Raw genomic sequence first — 20,672 nt, 5'->3', positions numbered from 1 at the left:
TGGCCTTGTGAGCGGTTCTCGATGTGTCGCCCGTCGTCCGTCTCTGGCCGTCTTTAGAAGCTGTACGCGCGAGGCTATCGGCGATCAGCTTCTCCGTCGAGGGATCGCTCGCCGTCGCGCTAGGCGGTGGCGAGTCTTTACTGGCAACGTACGCACTCTTGCGAGGCGCGTCGCCTGAGGATTTGGGGATAGCGCCCTTATTTACAGAAAGCCCAGTCGCCGGTCGTGGAAGCGGTGGCGGGGAGGGCTTGCGACCCTTACGGTCGGCGGAAGACGCTGGTGGGCTCGACGCCTCAGTTGACGCTATGGCTGCCTTCGTCTTCGACGAATGCGTGCCGTGGGGAATGTGCTTATGTGTTTTCCTGTGTTCGTCCTTGTCGCCGGGGTGTTCATCCCCATAAGCGGGGCGTGAGCCGGGCTTGTCGGGCCGGGGACGGACGACGAGGAGCAGGAGCGCTCCTTCGAGAGGTCTACAACCTCTGTTGCGCAGGCCATGTAATCACTGTCCTCGTCACATTCGGTGGCGGCGGCAGCTGGCGAGGAGTCAGACCTAGACATCGCATAGGCTGCCCACCTTTTGACCCTGCGGTCCTTTAAAGTTTTGGGTTTAAGTAATTTACAGGCCACACAGCCGTCCTCTTTGTGATCGAGGGGCAAGCAACGGTTGCACCGTTTGTGCTTGTCCTTCCAGGTAAACTTGCCCTTGCAACACGGGCAAAACCTAAAGGGCGTCCTCTCCATAGCTGAGGGCATGAAATGTGATTATGACCTCGAAAGAGAGGGAGGGGAAAGAGAAAGGCATTCTCAGAGTGTTAACAAAGAAATGACCAACAACCCCACTCTCCGTACTGTGTTAGGCCGGCGAGGCCTGGCCACGTGTTCGGCAGCGCCGAAGGATCTCCTCCGCTCGTCCCTCCGTCGAAGATCTTGCTCGGCGGAGAACAGCTTAGCAGCTACGTCGAGGGAGGGATCTATGTGTTATAATTAAGAATAATAAACGACCAAGGGTCGAGGAAATGATTTTGCAATGTCTCTCGAGGAGCTCCGCATAAAGGCGACCAATAACTGGGCGGAAAAAAACAATCTGAGGGACCTCAACGTGTGAGTGGTTGTGGGTACAATGCACGTCACTATAAGGATAGTGTTACAGACACGCCTTGTCGACGTCCCCTTTTCGACTACGAAAAACAAAATGCAATACTCCGCAGTGACCACTGGATGTCGGACTATGCCCAGCATGTGATTCTAAGCAGATTAACAAACATCAGAAATATATATATATATACACATACAATATACAAACATACAGCTATAGTCATAGACAGCACCCCTATCACCATCTCCAACCAAGAAGTTAAAACCTTAGGGGATTACCTGGACTCAGGCCTCACCATGGGCAAACACATCAGTGCACTCGCCTCATCCACAGCCTACACTGCCAAGCATATTGCACAATATCGACCTTTCCTCACACCCCAAACTGTATCACTCTCGCTAGAGCTCTCATCTTGGCCAAGATTGACTACTGCAATATCCACTATTAGAGACTTCAAAATAAAATATAAACAAAATGCAAATACTGCAGAATAAGGCTCTAAGAGCAGCGCTAGGCATAAAAAAGAGGGATCACATATCGCAACATAGGGGAGAGGCCCCATTCAAGCCAGGATACTCCATAAAACCCTTACCCTAACACATAAATGTGTCTCGGGCAATGCCTCCAGTTATCTCAACCAAATCCTAACCCGTAAAGCCACAAACAGAACACTCAAATCCAATGCAGAAACGCACCTACTCATCCCCGTTTCAAGAACGCAAGAACAGGCAGATCCAGCTTCCCCGTAGCAGCCCCCAGAATCTGGAATTCACTCCCAGACAATATTTTTAGTGAGCCTTCCCTTATCAAATGAAACTCCTCAAAACCTGGCTCTTTAACAAATTCTAATCTCACGTCAGCATTGAAACTCCCTTGTCCATCTTATTAATTGGAGACAATCACTGAAAATACTACGACTTCCACTACGTAAATATCCATAGTGCTGTAACTTCGAAGACTGTAATATTGTAAAAATGTCTATACCATGTAACTAATAAGATTGTGAGATTGCTTGAAACATTATCTTGTACCATTGTGAAGCTACGCTACCATGTAAAGTAATAAGACTGTACCACTGTAAAACTGTAAAACATGCAACAACTAAGACCAAGCATACCTGTACATTTATGCAGTGATACCCCAGGGTTAGGGCGTACAACAAATGCAATAAATAAAAATATTCTGTCATCACTATTCCTACTTGTCCCTTGTCAGGAGTCGTATGCATTAAGTTATCCTCCATTTGCCATTATAGCCTTTCTAGGTCCCCGATTGATCAACAGGGTTTGTGGGCTTCGCTGACATTTCAGGTGGTATTTCTCGTCCTCGCAAGTATTGTCTTTAAGCTACCTTATACAATACCATCAAGGGTGTTAGCTCACAGATCCTGTCGTTGCTTGCCCTGTATGTGGGCTTAGCACCTACAGTACCTGAACCAGAAATTGTGGTTAAGGAGCATGCCAACTTTCTTTGTAATCATAAGGAGCTTCGAAGTGCTTACCCCACATCTCTTTTCACATATTTGTATTCTTATCATGGCTCTAATTGCACATCCTGGGTTTTAGTGTTCATATGTCTTGGTTCCTGAGTACATGTTGTTTGACTCAAAGGTATTCACTGTGTAATCTTGTACACATTTCCCTTGCCATATTCACTGCCTTTGTCCTCTCATGACAGCAAGCCCCATGTGTGTGTGCCTACTTTCACCTGGTTCGTCAAGAACCTAGATGATGATAGACAACCAATAACATGCCTTGCTAGTACAAACAGCATAACACGAATAAGTGTAATAACAGACATTTAGATGATAATCAGCTAATTAACTAGCTGCATATCATGCAAGTAACATGAAAGCAGTGAAGAGAAATATAAATGACCGCATCATGGGCAAATGTAACCAAGCAACTGTGGAGCAGTAGATACAGTCAAACTCCAAACACTAAAAGAGGCCAACTCACCCGCCCCTACATGCATAATTATAATTTTGCAACATAGGCACAGCTCTCTTTAACTAGCAAAACAAGCATGATGGACCATAATGTCACTGTGGGAGGGGAATGTTCAAGGCCTCCGGGCCTTCCAATTCTAGGCCAGACAGATACTCCTCAACTTTTAACAGTTCCTGAAAAGGCAATCGGGGTCATTACGGTTTCCCTGGTCCGGATGAAATGCTGGTAAAATTGCCAGTAATTGCAGCACCAGGGAAACACAAGTTTGCCGGTGGGGACCACGGATCTACCCCCAGGACTGACCTGCAGGTAGATCAAGCCTCCACAGGCAAAAACATGCTGCAATTATGCCCATGTGAATGGGGAGTTACCGGCATTCCCGCGGGCCGCAATATCCCCGTAATACTGGGATATCAGGCGGCAGTAATGCTAATTCTGTTTTGGTGGCATTCTGCCAAAATTACCAGCGGGATACCACCAAACTCACAAAGGCCAATGCCTTTCCTTCATGGATACGTTTTAGGATTGTGGGAAATAACATACAATAGGCTACTTTCTTCTTTATCGCAAGATCCAGAGCTTTTTTTAAAAATGTCCTTTCATCTGCTAAATACCGGCATATGTTGTTAACGATTGTTAATGTATTGCCTTTACTGGACAAGTCCTTTATTTATCTACCATGGGCCTGTGCACTTTCTCAATCTCTAAATTCTTCCCCACTTAAAATGATTTGATTTTGGGCAGGTGTCTATGGAATGTATCCCCAATGTGACCTGGGACATAAGTTTCTCTCTTCTTGTGCCTCCTCCTCCCCATCCACCATTAGGTCGCTTTGACAGTTGGGAGCGGATCGAGGTGTCCTGCCTGATAATCATGGTCCCCAATTTTCAAAGATCTGAACTACTGTCAGTTCTTCAGTTCAGTTAGGAAGTAGGAGAGTAAGAGCACTGCCGCTATACTGCCATCTCCACTGCCTGCCATCCTAGAGTCGTAACTATTTTTGAAAGATGGCCAACTCATCTAACAACTCCTGGTTCGACATTATCTGTGCACAGCAGAATGTTTACAAAAGTCTCAACAATACGTATTTCAGTGATTAAATTATGCACCTCATATGCCAGAATGCCTGCCCATGTAGAAATCCCTGACACAACTTATTAGGCATGGAGCGCATCATCAAAGTTGAACTCTTTGGCCGACATACCTTTGTACTTCAGGCACCATAGAGCAATGTTTCTCATGGTAATCACTTGTTAAATGTCACTTGAGACCTGGTACTTTAGACACCACTGTCCAATTGTTTCCCTTTTTTAAATGTTTTTTGTAAACTTTGACTACAAGTTTCCAGATTATAGCAATTCTCGTTATGCTTGCTTTCTCAGTGTGCGCTAGAAATTTTGACTGCCAGGTTCCATCATGCAAGCATTCTTCTAGTGCTCACTATTTTAATCTGATCCTGGAAAGTTTGTTCACAAGTCCCAGCATTCAGCGTATTTGTTCTCATGCTCACTTTCTCAATGCACTTTACAAACTCAATCCTCAAGTTTCAGCATGCAGCGTTTCTCCTTATGTCAACTTTGTTGATGGTTCACTCGAACAGGGTTGAGCCTTGGACACTTTTCCTCCATACAATGTACTTCGCCCAGGTTTTTCCTTCCCTCCACTAGTGTTTGTCCATGAACTCCCCCTATTCTCGGTTCCGTCTACTAGCTTCTGTCCTATAACCACCTTGTAGAGGTCACTAAGTGTTGTACTATCTGTTGTTAGGAGTGCTCTTTAATGATAGATTTGACCATATATTGAGAATTTGTATGACAAACAGAACATAAAGTTCTTTGACCAAAGATGCTAGCATGCACAGGGACTGAATTAGGCCGAATGCTCATTTAAGTTACAGGGTCATGGCTGCCAAGTCACGTGACAAAGGAGAAGTTGGGGGACGCCATGTAGGATCATGCAAAGCAGGACGCTGGAAAAGTGTAGAATATTTAGCAAGTCCTCTGCAGCAGATCCCAGTCTGGGTGAATTACCAAACTAGGAAGCGAAAACCATTTGTTTCAAACAAGGCCATGGCACAAAACCCCATAATAGGGAACAATAGAACAGTCTTCCCAGAGCATTCAGCAGAAAATAGAAGTTAACAAGCAACGGGTTTATGTTTTTAGGAGCATATAAAATGATAGAGATATAATTCTTGTGATGCGTTTACCTCGCCTATCTCACACAGACTGGCACCAAAGAAATCCCAATGGTAGCACCTTTTGATGACAGTCTTGTACGTCAGGCAGGGACTGGCTACAAGTGGATTACAAATACAACTTCAGATTGGAAAGACCCACGTCGGAGGTTGGCAAGGGGAAACACCTCCCAGTTATCAATGCAGGAGGTGGGTGGGAAAATCCTGATATTATCCACCACTAGCCATTGTTTACTGTTCTAATCTCTTTGTGTGTTTTTAAAAATAAATAAATCCTGTTTGGCAACAACGTGCTCACAGTTCTCCAGTCTCTTTGGAGTCATGTGGAATTTGATTGGGTGGGTGTTGTAATATGCACGGGCTCGTGCAGGGGCACTCGTGGAATGTTGATGCACGTTCTGCAGTCAACATTCCACGGTGGCCGTTGGCTTGAGGAGGCGGAAGCAGGAGGCCTGCGGGGTCTCGCAAATAAATACTTATAACCTTCTTACCTGTCTACGGTGAGATTTCATCAGTGGCGACGAGGATTTTGCGTGACCCCGTTCCACGTGTGCGCCGGCCGGCTGTCTGGTGTTGCCTGCCCGCCCCGGCGTTGCCGTGAGAGGACGCGGATTAGCCTTGGATCCATCGGGTGCCGCCTACCCCTTTGTCGTTAGGGGCAGCGGTGGCCACAGGTGGGCTTCGCTGGTGGGCATGCGGTTCCCCACGGCGATTGGCTGCCAGGAGCCCACTCGGGGCATCGCAAGCTGATTGTGGGGGCGGCTGCTGCCTACCCCATGTTCCCGGGGGAGCAGCCGTTGCAGGAGGGCGACATCATTGTGGTGAGAAGTTGCCACCCAGTCTCGCTGCTTGGGATCCTGTCGGGGCCTCGGAGGAGGAGCAGCTGTCACGCTGTACGCAGGCCTGCATCCCTGAGTTGTGTTCGGCGTAGGACATGGTGCGTCGGCTGATAGCTCCGCCCCTGGCAGTGAATGCGCATCGGGCTGCTGGCCTCCTGAGGGAGGAAGGAGGGGCTGCGGTGGCGCTGCGCGGCGTGCCCCTGATATCAGCTGACTGCTGCTGTTCGGTTGTTCGGAGGAGGCAGGAGCCTCATACAAACGCAGTCCACGGGCACCTGGGAGCCTGAGTTGCCACAAGGCATCTTCTACGTGCCACCAGAGAGGCTATTGGTGGTAAGGTCGGGCATATGACTGCTGTGGAGCCCTGGCAGGTGAAGTTGAGTGCATATGGTTTGGGCTGTGATACTTGGAAGTCGGATTTTACATCACTTGATTGGTTGTGACTCACCCAGTGCCTATTGACGGTTGTACTGCAATTACGTGTGGGTGCACGTGCACAAGGCGACAGTGAGGGATCATCTCAAGGGAACAAGAAGACTTGAGGCTCTCACAGGGGGGGCAAGTTCCTGTTGGGGGCATAAGGAACAAGGATTTTCGTCCAGCAATGTTAGATACGGCTGCCAGGCCCCCGCCTGCTTTTCTGCCAAATCCTGGAGAGCCTGTTGCTCCTTGGGAGCAGTGGGTGGATGCCTTCAAAGTATATTTGAGGGCTGCTGGTGGGGCAAAGTTCAACAATGATGAAAAGGAGGCTGCATTGCTGAATTGTATTGGTACTGAGGGGTTGAGAGTTTTTCGTCACCTGCCTGGGGAGAATGTAATGGTTCAAGGGGGAGGTGAGGGAGAAATGATTATTTGTGCTTACGAGACTGCTTTGAAGAAGCTGCAAATGCGTTTTGGTAAAAGAGTTAATGTGGTTTTGGAGCGGTATACCTTTTTCTCTAGGGCGCAAGGTTCCACGGAAAGCATAGATACTTATGTTACGGCACTATGTGCACTCATGGCTACATGCGGGTTTCCCGGCAATGGTGAGGAACATATAAGGGATCAGATTATGATGAAGACATCTAATCAGAAAATCAGAGAAAGGTTATGGATAGAGAGTGGTCCTTCACTTGAGAAGGTGTTGGAGATTGCCAGAGCAATTAAAGCTTCTAAAACCAGTGTACAAATTGTTACTGAGAGGGATATGAATAGGGAGATGGTGCATGCCGTAGTATCAAGGAACAAGAAAGGTTTGGCTAGGGCGGTGGTGCAAGGGAGTAGAGCACCTAAGAGTAAGGAGGGGTGCAAAAATTGTGGCTGGTCGAGTCACACGGCTGATTCTAAATCTTGTCCTGCGTGCACTGTTGAATGCAGGAAATGTAAGCGTTTGGGCCACTTTGCACGCCTGTGTAAGGGGCAGATGGTCGCTAGTGTGGCTTCAGAAGACTCTACCATGTTGTTAGAAGGGGCATCAGGAGGTGGCTCTAATCAAAGTGTCATATTACATGTGGAGGGAAGTGGGCGGAAGGGTCCATGGGTGTCGGTATTGGTGGATCAGCACCCTGTGGATATGCTTGTGGATTCGGGGTCACCTTATACATTGGTGGCCCCGGATGTGTATCAAGAAGTGTTGGGTAAAGATATTTCTACTTTGTTGGCTGCGGACATCAAACCATGTGCATATGGGCAGAGTCCCATCGACCTACTTGGCTACAATTGGTCGAATTTTTCTTTCAAAGGGAGGCAAATCTTGGGTAAATTGTATGTGGCTTCAAAGGGCACAAGTGTGTTGGGTTGGGATGAGCAGGCTGCACTAAAAATACAGATTCATCCGGGTGAGAAGGAACTGGTTCTCAGTGCCATGGAGGGAGCGGGACAAAATGACATAATGGTTACTCCTACGGTGCTCATGAGTGAATTTCCCGAGGTATTTTCAGACACCCTTGGTAAGCTCAGAGGTTTTACACATCACATTGTTTTGAAGAAGGGTGCGGTTCCCAAAGTACATAAAGTGAGGGAAGTGCCAGTAGCGGTGAGGGAGGCATTCAAGGCGGAATTGGCTAAGTTGCAGTCAGCATGGATAATTGAGCCCATTGAGTCCTCAGAGTGGTTGTTTCCCGTGGTTTTGGTTAAGAAGGGCGATGGGAGCATCAGAATGTGTGTAGATCTCCGGGAGCTGAATCCCAGAATATGGGTGGATCGGCATCCCTTGCCGAATATTAGTGAGTTGTTGTTGACATTGGGAGATGCCAAGTATTTTTCAACTTTCGATCTGTCAACAGCGTACCATCAAATTGACCTGCATGTTGAGTCTAGATCGCTCACTTCATTTGTGACTCCGTTTGGGGCATACAGATTCTGCCGAATGCCATTTGGCCTTGCTTCGGCTTCGGCTGTGTTCCAGAGGTTGATGCAGCAGATATTTGGAGCGGTGCTGGGAGTCAGCTATTTTCAAGATGACATTCTGGTCTGGGGCAGTAGCAGGGAGGAACATGATGCCAGGGTGAGGAGGGTCATGCAGATTCTTAAGGACAAAGGTCTGACTGTAAAGTTAACCAAGTGTCAGGTAGGAGTGGAGGAGGTCACATACTTGGGACATATATCGAGTTCACGAGGTGTGAGCCCCAAAGGGGAGTTGGTACAGGTGTTGAGGGATACACCAGCTCCGGTCAATAAGGATCAGCTAAGGGCCTTTTTGGGCCTTGCGGAGTACTATGTTAAATTTATATCCAATTATGCTGAAAAAACGGTGGCCATGAGAGCGCTCATGAGGAAGTGTGTAAGATTTGCGTGGTCTCAGGAGTGTGCAGCGGAATTTGAGTTGGTCAAGAGGGATGTGGAGAATGCTCCTTGCTTGAAGTCGTTTGACCCGAAAAATAAAACTGCTCTGACTGTGGATGCAAGTGAGGTGGGCTTGGGGGCAGTGCTAGAGCAATGGATAAATGGTGAATGGATGCCAGTGGCTTTTGCCTCAAAGACTTTGAGAAATGTGGAAACCAGGTACTCAGTAATTGAGAGAGACACTTTGGCAGTGTTATGGGCTTCAAAACACATCAGGACGTTTTTGTGGGGCATACCCTATATTGTCAGAACGGACCATAAACCGTTGGTGCAAGTGTTGTCTACCAAGGGAGTTATGGCAGTATCCCCGAGGATTGCGAAATGGTCAGTACAGCTACAGGATTACAATTTTTCATTGCAGTATTTTCCGGGGAAGTTTAATGCTGTGGCAGACTGCTTGTCCCGTTTGCCTGTGGTGGAAGCGGGCAGTCAGGCAGCCTTGGTGAAAGAGGAAGATTTGCAGGAATGTCAGGTTGCTTTTGTGGCTTCTGCTGTGGAGAAGTCGTTGTGGGATCAGGAGTCTGAGGCCGACCTTAAGTTAAATTAGATTAAGGAAGGTCTAGTGAAAGGTTGGCACACGGTTAAGGACAGGCCTGAAGGGAAAGGTTATGCCCAAGTTTTACATGAATTAGCCGAGGGTCCATGGGGTGTGTCTAGGGGAAGTAGGTTGATACCCCCTGTGAGTCTGAGAGGTAGAATGGTGGAATTGGCACATGTTGGTCATTTGGGTCGATCTTTGACTAAGAGGAGACTCAGGGAGGAGTACTGGTGGCCGGCCTTGGACAAGGATGTTGAACAAGTGGTGAAAGACTGTCAGGCATGCTCTGTCAGCGACAAAAGCAAGGTACTGCATCCACAACCTGTACATCCTGTAGAGGTTCCTGAGCAAGTGTGGTCGAAATTGGCTTTAGACATCATGGGTCCGTTTGAGTGTTTAGAGCCTGAGTCTAGATATATGTTGGTGTTGGTGGACTATACATCCAGGTGGATTGAGGTGGCTGCGTGTTCCTGTGTCACAACCAATTCTGTTATTGCTTTCTTGAGGAAAATATTTGATCGCGAGGGATTACCTGCAAGTTTACTTACAGATAATGGGGTGCAGTTCACTTCTAGAGCGATGAGAGAATTTTTGCAACAGCATGCCATTTCCCATTATAGAACAGCCCTGTACAATCCTTCTGCGAATGGATTAGTGTAGAGGGCCAATGGTACTATTAAGTCAGCTATAGAATTGGCTTTGGCTAATGGTTTGGATTGGCAGGAAGTGGTGACACAATATCTGGCTGCATATCGCAGAACCCCAGCCACGGTTACGGGTAGATCTCCATTTGAGCTTATGAGGGGCAGGAAAGCAGGTACAATGTTGAGAACCCTGGCTATGGGTGGTGGAGGGCCATGTGATATGGATTTTCAAGCTATTCATCGCAACATTTTGGCGCGCCAGGAGGCTATGGGGTCTTCACAAAAGTTTAGAAAGGAGTTGAACGTTAAGCCTGGGGATGAGGTGCACATACGAAATCCCAGGATGGTTCACAAAGGTTACAGCAAGTTTTTGCCCTCAAGGAGAGTTGTTAAGGTTGGAAAAGGCTATGTGCAATTGGAGGATGGCTCTGTCTGGAGTAAGAGACGGGTGGTGGTGGATGGCTGCAAACGCGTGGAGAGGGCAGGTGTGGAGTCTGATCCGGAATCTCAGGAAACTGGGCTGGATTATGATCCTGTGGGTTCACAAGTGATCAGCCTTGAACAGGAAGAGGTTGTCCCACTTCCAGGTCCTTTGGGTGCAGAACTGAATGTGGAGGGTCAAAATGCTTCTGATCAGCAACCTGATGTAGGACAAGAAGGGGGTCGTCTGGCCAGGAGGTGTGGCCCCCCTAAAAGGTTTAGAGATTACATTTGTTAAAGGTGAAATTTACATTTTATGGGGCATCGCACTCTTGTGGTCAATACTTCTACATTCATGAATGCAATTTGTATTAAAGATAAGTTATATAATTTTATGTTCATGTTTCCATTGTTCAATATGTTCGCGATTTATCCTGTCACAGGTTATTTTTGTTATGCAAGGGAAGAGGATATGTTGTAATATGCACGGGCTCGTGCAGGGGCACTCGTGGAATGTTGATGCACGTTCTGCAGTCAACATTCCACGGTGGCCGTTGGCTTGAGGAGGCGGAAGCAGGAGGCCTGCGGGTTCTCGCAAATAAATACTTATAACCTTCTTACCTGTGTACGGTGAGATTTCATCAGTGGGCTTCTGCTTCGATCTATTCATTTGTGGTGGGTTAGGCATAGAAAGAACCCCATGACCCTTGCCTGGTTCCTTGATCCCCGGAGGCCCCATAGCCACAGCTTTATGTTTTTAATCACGTGAATCGCTACAGGAGACTCAAAATGAGGGTTGGGAATCCTTCCAGGGCTTTAACAAAGTGCTCCTCTACCCAACATAGGATTGTTGACATCATCCTCCTGGGAACAACCGGGACAGTGAGATAGACTCTGTAAAGAGGTAACTGGAAGTACACCTTGAGAGTTCTCGAGGCTTGGTGTGATGGCTGGGGGTTTATTTAAGAGGAAGGGAGGGGTAGGCAGTGTGTTTTCTGACTGGCTGGTTGGAGAGCAAGGGTCCCAGGCAGATCTAGTAAGTCTTCTCAACCAATGACTGAGTGCTCCCCCCTTCTATGTTTTATATTCCATATTATGGAAAGCATAAATCTGCACCATTTGGAGAGCCACCCAGAGTTAGACCAGAAGATGGAAAGTGGAAAGATGAATAGTTGAATTATCTCTAGCCTTGGGGCATATCTAGGGTAGTCAGTCATTGATCGCCTACAATGATATAAATGTAGCTGAACTTTTCCCTGCATTGCTCGTACCAGTTTGCTCTAGCCTTCGTCTAAGGTCAGCGTGTGGTTGGTTTCCTTTCTGGATCTGAGGGTACATCTCCCAAGATACAAAGCATACTTCAGGCTGGAACCATGTCTTTTCCCGTTTAACTATGGAAATAGGTACAATCTCCCACAGAGATTCACGGTGGAGTATGAATGGAAGGATGGAGGAATAGAATGGATATGGTTCTATGTGATTATAACGAATACAAAAACAGAGTTATTTTATAATGGAACCGTTACAATGAAAAATACTGAATTTTTATTTTTTGAATTTGGGGGGTCCCCTCTCCAAGCCCCCTGTTTCCCTATGTTTGTAATCACACCCAAATACCCTCACCACTAGTTTTAACCCCACCCCCATATATATTTTTAAAACAAATTAGGTATTTTTTCATTGTAAAGGTTTTCGTTATTAAATACCTCTTTTTTATTCGATATAATCACTGGATACCAATAAGTCAATATCTCTGTCAATATGTCAATATCTCTCTCTCTCTCTCTCTCTCTCTCTCTCTCTCTCTCTCTTTCTTTCTCTCTCTCTCTCTCTCTCTCTCTCTCTCTCTCTCGTGTGTGTTTCCTAGAACTAACAACCCTTTGCTGACTGCTGACAGCAGAACAAATAGAGGAAGCACATAGATATCTTGAAGGGGGAGTGATTCCTGCAGGATTGTTGCCATCACACTGAGGGCACAAAGTCCATAAGGGAGAGTTGAGGGGTGTGCATCTAAGCTCTGCTTGAGGTTGCTGGGGTTCTGACAGAGCTTGTAAGTGAAGCAGAGTCTATAATTGTGTTTATTTTCTACTTGTGCTAATCATTAGTGTTTGTGCCTATCCGCCTCCAACTCCCTCAGGGTTAGTCGCTTCTCCAAGCAACGAGTTGGTGGTAGATCTCTTCCTTCGGCGTAGGCCTCCCTCTGGAACAGCCTCCCTGCCTCTGAAAATTGAGGAGAACCATCTCCAGTTCTGGACGCATCTCAAGACCTTCCACTTTGCTTCTGCTTGCTCTCCTCCTCTCTCCTGCTGAACTCCTGGCTGAAACTGAAACTGCAACTGCACTGGTCACCTGGCTACCCTCTGATCCCGGGCCCAGGTCCACTCCCCGCCAGTTGCACATATGCACTGCCCCCCTGGCAACCCTTGCACTCTGGGGCTGTTTCTGTATCCCTACAGCCCCCTACCAGCACTTGACACCCGATGTCTGCACTTTCCCTTGCACTTGCCACCAGCGGGCCGCACTTCTTATTTATTGTTTGTATTTATTGTTTCTATTTATTTACTGTTTATCCTATGTACTGCATTTCCCCTTCCCCTTCCTCGACGTCCCCTGCACTTCCACGATCTCAATGTCACCTGCCCTAGTAAGATAGTTGTCTCCATCTTCCCTCTGTTCCCCTTCCTTGCCTCTTCGAGCCTTGAAAAACTTGTGTATAGGTGCGTTATAAATGCCATATCATATAAATTAACATCACAAACTACCAATCAGGGGCCAGCATGAAAAATTAAACTTTGCTTGGTATCCACAGAAGAAACAGAGACTTTACAAGCAGGAAGGACATCTTGAGAGACAAAAGGGAGTGTATTCTCTGCAAAAGAAGCTATTAAAAAAGGCAGTTAATTTTACTAATAATGTAAACTGGCTGTTTTTAAAATTACAATGTTTATTTCTAATGACCACTTTGTACATTATGAAAACCTAGAATACCCCCATGAGAACGGGAAATGGGACAAAGAGCACCAATGAGAATGTATGGCTGCTTTAAAAAAAATCAAAAAGGTACATATATTTTGGTGACTTGCCTAGAAGGCAACAGAGCACTATACAATTAAGGTGAGTAGGACAAAGTTGTGGGGGAGATCGTCTTGTCTGTCTATGCTCCTCATTTGTCAGTGAAGTGTTGCTTGAAGAGCAGGGTTTTCAGATCTTTCCTGAATTGCAGAAATGAGGGAGCTAGGCTGCTGTTAGCAGGAAGGTTGTTCGATTGTATGGGTGCAGTGCCGGAGAATGCGTGTTTTCTAGTAATTCTTATTGCACTTCTTGGATTCAGATTGGTAATATCATGGCTCCAGATGTTGCACTAGATCTCATGAGATGGTGATCTTTCCAGCTAACTATGATGGCTTCTTGGACATTAGTGCTTCGTAAGGGATATATACCATCTTGAAGGTGAAGGGAGCTTGGAACGGCCCATGATGCATATTTGGCTTGGTGCTTGGTGGTCATTTAATTTTTCCCAACACTCACACTCACATTAAAGTGTATGTACCCATAAAGGGTTTGAGGAGAGGATTAAATGGCTGCAGCATCTCACTGCATTGGGGTTCAAAGACAGTCCAAGGGCTGTTTCTCATTTCCAGAAATAGTCTTTCCTCTCCCATATGAGGAGAGCCAAGCAGAATTTCATGACGGTCTCAGCTAAGAATAGCTGTACACATGCCCAGTCCCTAATGCACAGCCATCCTATACAGAGTTTTGTCCATAGAATACAAATGTGGAGTCTGATAAAACAAAAGATAAAAGCAATAAAACCCTGTACCATAGTTCTGGAGTGAGAGTTTCTTTGACCTGTTTCTGGGTTTCATGTAGCTGGTTCAGTGTACACAAGCATATCCTGTTAGATGGGGAGATACCATCACAACGGGGTATCTGCTTGCGGACGTTGCAAGCTGACCGACAGAAATTCCATTTTGCAAGCACCATCATGTCATCCGCTGACCACTACTACAAGATACTGAGGAGAGATGTATGGTAAGCGGGTACTGGTGACGCCCACAAAAGACGAAGCTTTGCTTATACTACAGAGTGACAAGTTAACTAACATGAATAAATCCAATTCAACTCATAATATATATCCTTTAAACTTAATCCAGCTTGTAAAATAATTTTTAAAAAATCATTCCTGCTAAATAGAAAATCATGCTATCTCATGTAGAAATGTAAAATTAGAAACGAATAACCTCTGCTTACTTATTACAAGAGCACACAATTTGGCTGGTGAACTTATTGAAACTGATATCATTCGACCTAACATCAATGCAAATGTAATTGGCAAAGCAACACTGTAGGATCCTTCCCATATTGAAACTGCAGAAGTTTTGAAAGGATCAGCGTTTTCACAATCATGAATTTGAAACGTATCTGACATATGAAAGGACATTTGCAGTTTATCTCATTCGGTGCCTATGTGGCTTGTGTTACATTGGAGAACAACTAAGGTGGTGAAACAACGTATGCATGAGCATAAATGCAACACAACAAATGGCTCTAAAAAGTATTGAGGTGAGCTTTTCTTTGCTACTGAGCAAATATCTCGATGATAATACCTGAAAGGTCATCACTATAGTCCAGTTAGATATATATATATTTTTTTCACTCAATGTGATTTGGGTGAGTGATGATAACTAGTTTATTACCACTTAGCGGGAACTGATATAATAATGTGAGATAACGTCACACTATTTAGGCCAATCGCGCCAACGTTATTTCAGGGGACAGGCCGGCCTGATTGGAATTGAATAGAATCATTTATCCATTCACTCGGATAATTTTGTTCCGCAATATTTACATTATAGTCAAATTTTACAACTTTTCAGGCTGTGCTGAACACTATGGGCGAGTGCTAATTATAGCATTGGATTCATCCAGAGATAGCATTTCCGGATCACCGGACATTTCAATGTGACTGTATGAGGAATTACAGACTACAGGTAAGAGCCGCACATAAGATACTTACAGGACTATGGGCCTCATTACGACCCTGCCGGTCCGGAAAGAACGGTGGCGGTAAAACCGCTGCCACCGTTCTTTGCGGACCGGCTGATTAAGAGTCCTGCAGGCAGGAGGTGTCCCTCCCGCCAGGTCTGACCTAGCGGGATTTACACCACTCGCCTGCAGGCGGATATGGAAACACCGGCTCCGTAATGCCCCAGTGATGCCAGGTATCACGGAGGCGGAATGGTAATATGGGTCCAGCTTTAACCTGCCAGTTTTTCCGGCATGGTTACCGCCGGACTCATAATGAGGCCCTATTTGTTTATGACATCTTTTTAATAAAATGGTGATCACATCCTACTATTATATTGCAGTGGTCAATAGCAGTCCATTGGAACTTCCATTACAAAGTTTATTATTGGAAATAACACAGACTCCTCTTTACAAGGATTACCTATTTATCTCAAGGTATGTTCAAATCACGGATATTACTACCTACGCATGTAGGATACACTCTTTGGAATTCTAGAACTCTATCATTTTTAATCTCTTCTGACACTGTATTTGCATTTGCAGAGAAGGAATTTAGCTCTTATTTACGTTTGGTGAGTATTCTTATCCTGCTTATCAGTATTTTTCACTCAATCATAATCTTAACTAACGGTTTACTTCGAGTTAAATTACTAACTCGTTTCATGTCTAAAAATGTGGGCAAAATGAGTTGATGAACTCTTCTATAATGGGACAATTTGTCTACCATTAATTTCTGAGAAGGTTGGCTTCACACCAGAAAGCATTCACTAAACTTTGAGAATGTGGGGTATGTGGTGGTACATCACAGCACAATGATTGCAATACAGATTCATATTCAAGAGCAACCATCTCACATTTACTGTGGATGGTTTTGTACTTTGACTATAACAGATGTTCCTTGAATTTGTATCTTACATGACATCTACCTTCATTTCTGACCTGAAATGTGGCTTACTTGGTATGTTATACTCTACTTATTTTTTCATCCATTATGTGTTTGGTACTGAATTATCACAATGTTATTATTGGCAATTACTTACTGTTTCATATTATATTTACATCTGGATATTATGTTTTGGTTATTGTTATGTTACGTCTTTGTTGACAATCATTCTCAGCCTTGATAATGACCAGGTGGTCGAAACAAGTGTCGGCTGTAAACAAGAAAATTAAACCTTGACTTCACATTGTTTTCTTTGTCATAGTGATATTTATTGACAGTCATTTTGTATTTACAACCTTGCAGTGGTTGGAGCGCGAATCACCATTCCTGAACCATTAATTAATTTGTCTAAAAAGTATTCAGTAGCATGCCATTTGGTAATTGAATTTATTCATTCATCTACCAAGGAGAGCTAAATAAATACTAAAACAAGAGGTATTATGGGTACGCCTTTTGAGATCACGCATCAGCGCAGCAACAAAGAGATCTTCCATTTTCCCTCTCTCTACACTAACCTAACCCCCCGTGCCCCTCTCTTTCAGATCCACAAGAGCACCTGGAGAGCAAGCAAATGGCACAGGTATGCAGTACAAATCCCAGTAATAGAACGTCACATCATCATTTTGGTTTTAATGAACACTTTATCTAGTAATCTCATTTAAATCCTTTACAACTGAACTATGTGTTCCAGAATTCATAGCATCAGGCGACTAGTCAGTCGTCAGTGATTGCCATTACCTGGGTAGGATGTAATGATCACCCGACAGACTCAGTTGGGAGAGATTGTGTAAGTCAATGGCAACCAGCTGAGACTCAGCAACTTAGTTACATGCACGAGGTTGGCGGATGACAACAACTTTGCTTGAACTTTGAACTGTAAGTGTTAAGTTAGTGTCATAGGGCCTCATTACTAGTCCGGCGGTAACCGTGCCTGAAATTCCGGCAGGTTACCGCCAAACTCGTATTACCATTCCTCCTCCGTGATTCCCGGAATTGCCGGGGCATTACGACCGGAGGAATTCCCATAGGACTCAGTGGGAATGGGAATGGGAAAGTGGAAACACCGGCACCATCTTGTGATGGTGCCGGTGTTTCCACGTCCGCCTGCAGGCGGGTGGTGTTAAACCCGCCAGGTCAGACCTGGCGGGAATGACACCTCCCGCCTGCAGAACTCGAGATCACCCAGTATGGAAACAATGGTGGCGGCGGATTTACCGCCACCGTTATTTCCATACCGGGTTACTCGTAATGAGGCCCTATTTAGACCAGAAAAATTTGATGTTTCCTTCATGCCCCGTTTGAAGTATGTGATCTGGTGAACTCAACCACTGTGTTTTGTTTTACTGTTTTTACACTTTAAAAAAGGAGTTAAATTGGTCATTTTTTATTTATAAGAAATAAATGGCATTTGATTTAGAAACCCATTGATATTGTCCATTTTTTTAAAGCATTGTGTCCCTCATTGCAAATTGTGTGCTTGCTGAAGGAGAAAAGTTTTTTAAAAATGTCTTGATGACTGTTCTCTTGAGGGTCCTTGTCTGCTCGATAGGACAGGTGGTGACACTATGCCATATAGAAGATAGAGCGAGGCGCACTTTAGATACATTTGCACTGGGCTGGTGATAAGAGGAGTCAGGGATGCACAGAAATACAGGAAGGCATTCATCCTGCAGCCCAACTCCTATTTAACTACAAAGGTAGCACCAGGAAAATAGGGACCGTGGGTTATACCCAGTCTATCAGTCTGTTCTCTTTCTGACACCTTCTGACCACAACACCATTTTGGCCCCTCTCTTTGGTGGCCCAAGCATCTGATCTCCCCTCCGCCTCTTCAGCCCCCCTCTTCTTCACGTAGCCCCAATATCCTAGTTCCTGATTGTGGGTCTGGCCTCGTCCTCACTGCTGCCGAGAGGCTCCTTGTCGGACAGCTGCTGACTCTCACCAGCTAGGCCTGTCCTCGACTCTGCACAGTTTTGCTCCTCACATCTGCATGACAGTAGTTTAGACTCCAGCAACACACATTGATCATGATGATTGCCCCTTCCTTTCCACTCTATCAGCTGTTTCTTCCAGCCACGGAGACGTGAAGCCTATCACCTGACCTTCATAAGGAAATAATGATTTCTGATTCAGTGCTCTTATTGGTGTTCTGCAGGGAACTTCATCATGGCATTAAAGGCACCTGACAAAGAAGATCAGACGTGGGTAACGTGGTCCTCCACTAGATCCTGGAAGAAGGGAGCATCCTCTATGGGGCATGTCCCTAGACTACGGATGCAGGGCTGGCCTAAAGGTAGACTGTCCTATGACTGGTCCAAAAAGGTTTTATCTGAAAAACATTGCTGAGGTGGACATCCTTTCCCTACATGTATCCCCTTCCAGGCAAATGTAATCTGTTCCATTGCAACTGTCTGTTGAACAACTACTGAACCCCATTTAGTGTGGGGTGTACGTAGGTTAGTGCGCGCAGTATGAACTGGCAACACAAAAAGGGCAGTAGTACTCATTTCATGTTCTGAAGTGAAGCAATGCTACTGAACGATTGTGTGGCAAGGAGAGCATGGTTGAGATTGTGGAGGGGGAAGAGTGGCGCAGATGAGAACAATGGGTGAAGCGCCCCAGAATACAGAGGAGATCCTGCTGTGTCCCAGAGGATACAGAATGGCAGTGATCCTTCTGTTACACCAACAAGAGGGCCAGAGCAAACGAAATGTGAGAGTGCCTTTTGTGTTACATGTAAGGGGTGAGGGTGCTGGTTTTGTTTGCAGCCAGATACGTACCAGGAGACATTGTGAGGGGAGGGAAGCGGCTGATGAATGTACACTGAGTTTGGATATGCCATTACATTGGTAATATATAATTGAGTTTATAACACCCATTTGGTGAATACAACCAGCACAAAACTGCTCCCTCATACAATCGCACCCTTTTTGCTCATTAGTTTTCTACCTCAAGCTCAGGTCTGTAACACGTCTTTCTTTTACTCTGTCTCTATAGTACAGGCTCCTACACTTACACATATATGGTCAACCCTCATAATAGCACCTCAGTCTCCATACTCCGCTTCAACAGAGGAGGTTTAAGCGTGGCTAAGAGCACACTGATGATACTGTGTCTGCTGCACATTAACACCTGCACAAGATCAGCCACATCATTAGTTCCTGCACCATGAACGACAGCCTGGCAAAGCAGTTTGTGACCTTGGGAAGCCCTTAAATAGATTACCGTTGAGCTGGGCTGTTCTAAAGCCTGTTACAGACCGTGCTACCAAGCCAATGGAAGGCCTGCAATAGTCACCTTTCTTCTCTTTATTATTTCCTGAGTTTCTGAGCTCAACTTCTTTCTTCTTTGGTTCGAGGTAGTCAAACCCCCAGTTGTTGGAGATGTTTGGAGAAGGCCGGAGACCTATGAGAAGGGACACATTGTTCAGCAGAAGAAGGGGCATGGCAAAAAGGACTGACAAGAGGGTATACAGTCGTTTTGCCACAAGGTTTATATTCGATGTAATTTTTTATGAAAAAATGACATTGAAAAAACTCATCTAAAAATATAGGGGTAGGGGATATAAGAGGTATGGGGTTTGGGATAGGAATAACATAATAGGGAAGGGGAGGTTTCAGGGGGAACATCTCCAAATCTAAAAATAAAACCGTTTTTTTGATGTAATTTGTTTGTAACATAGAAAGGAGAAGAGACAGTGAGAGAGAGAGAAAGGGACAGAAGGTCATGCAAGGATGGAGAGGACGTCTATGAAATAGGACAGAAAAAGATGGAGAGTAGCGTAGGGAAAAAAACGAAAACAAAAGGTGATGAAAATTAGGGAGGGATACAGGGAAAGAAACAGGCCGGAAAGTTATAAAAAGACAAGAGAAAAGAATAATTATAAGGGTTGAGGAGAAAAGACAAATAAGGGGGGTAGGGACAGGAGAGGGCAGATAAGGGATATGGAACCTGCCATTTTGCTTCACTGGTAAAACGAAATAGCCAACTGGGTTTCCAGCCTCAGCTTTGTTGACAAACTACCATTGATTTACTATGTCTGTAGTATGCCTTATTGAATTATGATCTTGATTTGACTTCACTTTCTGTAATATTCTCCCATATGTTATTCCTAAGGCTTCTCATAGAGCTTCTGCCATGACCCCCTTGTTCCAGAAAACTAAGTGGATGTCAGTTGGCTTCACCTGGAATATAC

At 45.4% G+C, this 20,672-nt stretch overlaps 1 protein-coding gene across 1 annotated transcript in view; it reads right to left on the bottom strand.

Moving 5' to 3' along the window:
* Window positions 1-20,672, bottom strand: part of FAM227A (family with sequence similarity 227 member A) — a 450,054-nt gene that overhangs the window by 180,613 nt on the left and 248,769 nt on the right. Inside the window, exon 10 of the mRNA XM_069652969.1 lies at window positions 19,775-19,882. Within this exon, the coding sequence (XP_069509070.1) occupies window positions 19,775-19,882 (108 nt within the window). The remainder of the gene's footprint in view (window positions 1-19,774; window positions 19,883-20,672) is intronic.

The sequence above is a fragment of the Ambystoma mexicanum genome, chromosome 3q (genome assembly GCF_040938575.1).
Source record: "Ambystoma mexicanum isolate Mex_15411 chromosome 3q, UKY_AmexF1_1, whole genome shotgun sequence".
Classification (NCBI taxonomy): Eukaryota; Metazoa; Chordata; class Amphibia; order Caudata; family Ambystomatidae; genus Ambystoma; species Ambystoma mexicanum.
This window is presented reverse-complemented; position numbering and strand designations above follow the sequence as displayed.